Here is a 5,341-nt window from a genome sequence, read left to right as displayed (position 1 = left end):
TTAATTAATCATTCTTATGACGAGTATAACATTTGACGTCCAAACATCGTAAAAATGACGTGGATTTGTCACAGGTACATAACGTTATAAGTTTACATCAAAAATACGTTATTTTTTTCGAGTTATTGACAATAGCATGGTGTTGTCCATTTGGTCATTAATTAATTATTATTTAGAAAATTACAAAAATGAAGAAATTTGTTAGGTGTTGAAGTTATAAATATTCTAGTAAATTCAATTATTATTTTTGTAATTTCCACCTCATTTTAAGAATCATAATAAGCTCCTTGACATCTAAACATCGTAAAAATTATGTGAATTCTTATATTTCTTATCACTCACACGATGTCATAAACTGACATCAAAAATACATCATTATTTTTGTATTATTAACGGAATACATGTATGACGTTATTAATTGATCACTAATAATGTTACTAGTACGTCGACAATTAGCTACTTATTCGACGTCATTAAGTTGACATTGTAAAAATGTCATAAATAAATGACGTCATTAATTGGTCAAAAAGATGACGTCGTTATTACATTTTAAATAGGTCACATGACGTTAATAATTTAAAACTAACTATCGACGTCAAAATAACGACAACTTACTGGATGACAAGTAGAATACACGCAGTAAAACTGGCCGCATAGACTTGGCGAGTAGTAAGAAGTCGAGAAAAAAATTATTCCGGATGAGTACGATCCAAGAATCTCGCAAAAAATGAAATCACGATAGTGAATCTTGTAAATGGTGGTCAGATGTACAGCCACGAAAACATTTACATCCTCTCGGTACAGCGGCATGTTACGTTCGATCGAGCATAATCGGGCAAAGCAGTAAAAATCTCGTGCACATTTTTGTCTTCCTTTGACGTTAGAAAATAGTAAACTTTCACGTAGTAAAAGGAATTGCGACAGGAATTGCAGAAAGTCTACAACGCAGAGAGCACGCAAATTCGTTATTAGCCGCAAGATGTAATGATACACTGACGGTATAACTACATTGCAAATAGTATAAAATAAACGACTCCGACGAGAATGACGAGATGCTTTCAATTTTTTCTACGAGTATCTATTATGTAGCTATTATAATACTGTTAATAATTAAATTCGATATTGTATTTTATGCGTATCGTGGCAATAAATTGTCTTGTTAACGCGTTTGCAAGTTACAGTAAATTAGAGAGAAATTTAATAAGATAGAAGGTGAGATATATATATATATATATATATATATATATATATATATATGTATACACACACAACGTATGTACACATTCGTACACCATTGTTCTTTAAATCTGGAAGTGACCATGAATTAAATATTCAGTGTCCTCTATAATAATTGCATCTACCTCACGTTATACATAGCGAGCGCGCTACATTTCCGAAGACAATCGGTCTCGTTACTCAATGCCATGTATTAATGGCATTGGCATCGCATACGCAAAGTGAACGCAAATTGTATAAAAATGTAGAGGATACGCTTTTAATATTCAATCGTCGCTTATTTTGGCATCTGTGATAGCAAATCCATTTTTCAACTATCTACGATCTTTCTTTCTCTCTTTCTCTCTTACGAAATATATTCCTAAAAATCTCTTTGATTTCAAATAAATCGACGCGTATTCGCAATCGTTGCTGTATTAAACAATTGTATGTGATTATTTAATTAATGTGTGCACTGAGAAAAAAAGTTGTTAACTTGACTAAATATATTTAAATAGTTCATAGTGATGATTTAGTTCAAGTATTTATATGTTTAAGGTAAAAATACGTGAATCATGTTATTTGTTTTAATTGACAAATATTTACTTGACAAGTCCATGACCGCTGCATTTAATTGAATCAACTAATATTTTTTTGAAACAGCAACTTTTTTTCTCAAGTGTGTGTTCTCAAGTAGAAAACGAGAAGCAGACATATTATATAATACGTCTGGAAATATCATGCAAAGACCGTCACATAAAAATTCTTCGGATTTCTGCGGATTTCTGTGTTTATAGAACTATTTAAATAAAAGAATTCCAGCATTCGCGTCAAAACGGATCTTAGTGCTAAAATATTTCTGTATGAATTTATATAGATATATCTGATTCTGCAAACTGCGCGTCGAAACCTTTTTCGTTCTTGAAACGCAATCATAAGCAGAACCAAGAGTAGTATCACTTATTAAATTAACAAGCAACTTAATAATTTTTTTATGCTAACAAGTACCTTTATAAGAATATTAATAATCAGATATTAATGCTGACTCTTAAATCTGTATAAATAATTTCGACGCGCAGTTTGCCGAATCAGAAACATATATATGATTATATAATCATGCAGAAATATTTAAGCACTAAGATCCGCTTTGAGCAAATATAGAAATTCTCTTACTTATAAGATTCATTGTCATCGATTTATACCACAAATCCAAATTTATACCACATTATAGAACTACACTATAGAGAGAGATACGTGCGTTATCGGTGCGAATGTAGACATTCAGTTACTGGCACAGCTGGCGAAGCTAACAACCGGAAATATTTTGTTGTTACAGCGGCTCGCAGAACAATCTCCACTGCAGTTGCAACGGCGCCACGTCGAACGGGGCTGCGGCTGCGGTATGCACCGGTGGTGTTCTGGCCAGGAAGGTGCCGAACCACAGCGGCGCCAGTCCTGGTCAGAGCAAAAGGCCGGCGGTATCACTGACGCATCTCCCGAAAAGGCCACCGGTCGACGTGGAGTTCAAGAACCTGGCCTACAGTGTGTCCGAAGGCAGAAAGAGAGGTGAGACTCGAAGAAGAACTCCAATTACAATTACACGGTCTATTCCGGGAGAAAGTCCGATTCGCGCAGATTTCTGAGCAGAGCGCGGTAGAATCATTATCATGACTCGCGATCGTTATCGCAAGAATGAAATAAAAAGGAAATTGAGGTGGAATGAGTGAGTCCTCCTGACTTTAATCAACTCAACTGCTTATGCCTTGGAATAATATATCCGCACGATGTATTTTCGACGCCACGCGTTATCGATTCGATAACAGCTCGGTGGAACGAAGACGTAGATAATTCAAGGCGTTAGAGGGATCGGATTGAAGTGGGGTCGAATATATGGGGTACCATCACGTAGGCTTTTCGTTTCATGTTCAATGTGTGTGAACGACCTGGCCGAAAAAAAATCGATAGAAATGCACGGGCAGGTAGCTGTTTCGGCGCAGTTGCATCGTCCGAGGTGCAGCTGCACTAACGATAAAGAGGTCAGCCAGGGTTTGTCTATTCAAAGGATATTCGATTCGAATACATCTCTATATAATCATCTACTGGTACAGCATTGGCAAAACCGTAGAGAATTTTGGCAATCAACTACGCCAGAAGTGGGGCGTTTGTACTTTCATTATAAAGTACTGCTTGTCTATTTTTGCATTTGCTGGCTACATTAATCACTGCAGCATGTTATTCAAAATCGGAACATATTAACATAACATCGTACATGTTTAATATATCTTATGTATACAGTGATACTCGTACATTTGGAAAGTTTCAATTTTTTTAAAGTCTTTATTTTAAGAAGATTTACGAATCTTCAGCGGGGTACAGTCCGCACTGCAGATATAAAATATATTAGAATATAAAGGAATACATTTCTCCATTTCTCTCCGCTTTCTACTGCAGGATACAAAACCATTCTAAAATGCGTGAACGGAAAATTCAGATCTGGAGAGCTGACGGCCATTATGGGACCGTCCGGCGCTGGAAAGAGCACGCTTATGAACGTTTTAGCCGGCTATAAGTAAGATTATCTCGACGGAAAATTAACGGCCCATTAGGATTGAACGATAATTGTAATTGTTTCCCAATATCTTCTAGAACATCGCATTTGAGTGGCTCGGTGCTGATAAATGGAAAGGACAGGAATCTCAGAACATTTCGAAAGATGTCCTGTTACATCATGCAGGACGATCGGCTTCTACCGCACCTGACCGTTTATGAGGCGATGACCGTTTCAGCAAATCTGAAGTTGGGGAAGGACATCAGCGCGACTGCCAAGAAAGTAGTGGTACGATAAACATTTTTTCCCTTTTTTTTACGTAATGGAGGTGTAAATCTTATCCAGAATGTCCTGTGCTTGAAATCCTGTGTAATCGAATTGGCAGATCGAGGAGATTATCGAAACCCTTGGCCTACGCGAAGCCAGCAACACGCAGACCCAAAGTCTCAGCGGCGGTCAGAGGAAGAGGCTGTCGATAGCGTTAGAGCTTGTCAACAATCCCCCGGTTATGTTCTTCGACGAGCCTACTTCTGGTTTAGACAGCTCTGCTTGTTTCCAGTGTCTAAGCTTGCTCAAATCCCTAAGCAGAGGAGGTAAAGTTCCCACGGGATTTTCCACGCGTTTATAAGCAAGAAAGGAAATCGTTACCGATTCGTGCTGGTGTCTTTTACAGGAAGGACAATCATATGCACGATCCACCAACCGAGTGCGCGACTGTTCGAGATGTTTGATCATTTGTATCTACTTGCCGAAGGCCAGTGTATATATCAGGGTAACGTCGGTGGCCTAGTGCCCTTTTTGTCATCGATGGGTCTTGACTGTCCGAGTTATCATAATCCAGCGGATTACGGCAAGTATTACTTGATGAAATTTTCTAATCAATCCAAATTTCAATTGTTTAAACCATGATTTCTTTCGTCCGATAAACTGATTCAGGATAAGATTAATTTCAATTTGAATGAGATTTCGAACATCTTACACGCGATGCGTTAACGAAATCTTATTGGTTCAGTGATGGAAGTCGCTTGCGGGGAGCACGGCGAGTGTGTTCACAAGCTCGTGATGGCTGTGAACAACGGCAAGTGCAACAACTATCAGCATCATCAGGCGGCCATCGCCGCGGCGCAGACGGTATCGAATGACATCGCCAAGGAGTCGCCGCAGGAGCAGACAAAATCGGAAGGTGCCGCTCTGATACCCAACGGAGTCGCGAAGTCATCAACTGGCACAACAGTGATCAATATGCCAGTTTCTTGTACAACGTCGTTGTTGGACAGCGCGGAAAGCATAGAGCAGAAGGTCGGCTTCCCGACGAATGGTTGGATGCAATTCTGGATACTGCTCAAGAGGACATTTAAGTCGCAGATACGAGACTTGGTAAATACATCGTACTCACGTAGAATTTAAAATATCCCTCTCCACCTATTTTTCTAAGGAAAATGACATTTCATTATCAAGTAAATAATAATCTATCTGAAAAATTGCGCGAACAACTATATTATATTGTTAAACTTGGTTCAATTTTGTATCGTAAAAGAAAATACATGTTATTTAATGGAAATTTTTGATTAGTAACAC

At 38.1% G+C, this 5,341-nt stretch overlaps 1 protein-coding gene across 1 annotated transcript in view; it reads left to right on the top strand.

Annotated features, from left to right (window-relative positions):
- Positions 1–5,341, top strand: part of LOC108756911 (ATP-binding cassette sub-family G member 4) — a 23,154-nt gene that overhangs the window by 14,553 nt on the left and 3,260 nt on the right. The window contains exons 3-8 of the mRNA XM_018501081.1: positions 2,552–2,781; positions 3,667–3,784; positions 3,862–4,051; positions 4,149–4,356; positions 4,437–4,613; positions 4,776–5,140. Coding sequence (XP_018356583.1) covers positions 2,552–2,781; positions 3,667–3,784; positions 3,862–4,051; positions 4,149–4,356; positions 4,437–4,613; positions 4,776–5,140 — 1,288 coding nt within the window. The remainder of the gene's footprint in view (positions 1–2,551; positions 2,782–3,666; positions 3,785–3,861; positions 4,052–4,148; positions 4,357–4,436; positions 4,614–4,775; positions 5,141–5,341) is intronic.

This window comes from Trachymyrmex septentrionalis, unplaced genomic scaffold (assembly GCF_001594115.1).
Source record: "Trachymyrmex septentrionalis isolate Tsep2-gDNA-1 unplaced genomic scaffold, Tsep1.0 scaffold13, whole genome shotgun sequence".
In the NCBI taxonomy this organism is placed as follows: Eukaryota; Metazoa; Arthropoda; class Insecta; order Hymenoptera; family Formicidae; genus Trachymyrmex; species Trachymyrmex septentrionalis.
Note: the sequence above shows the minus strand (reverse complement) of the source record. Positions and strands in the feature narration are given on the sequence as shown.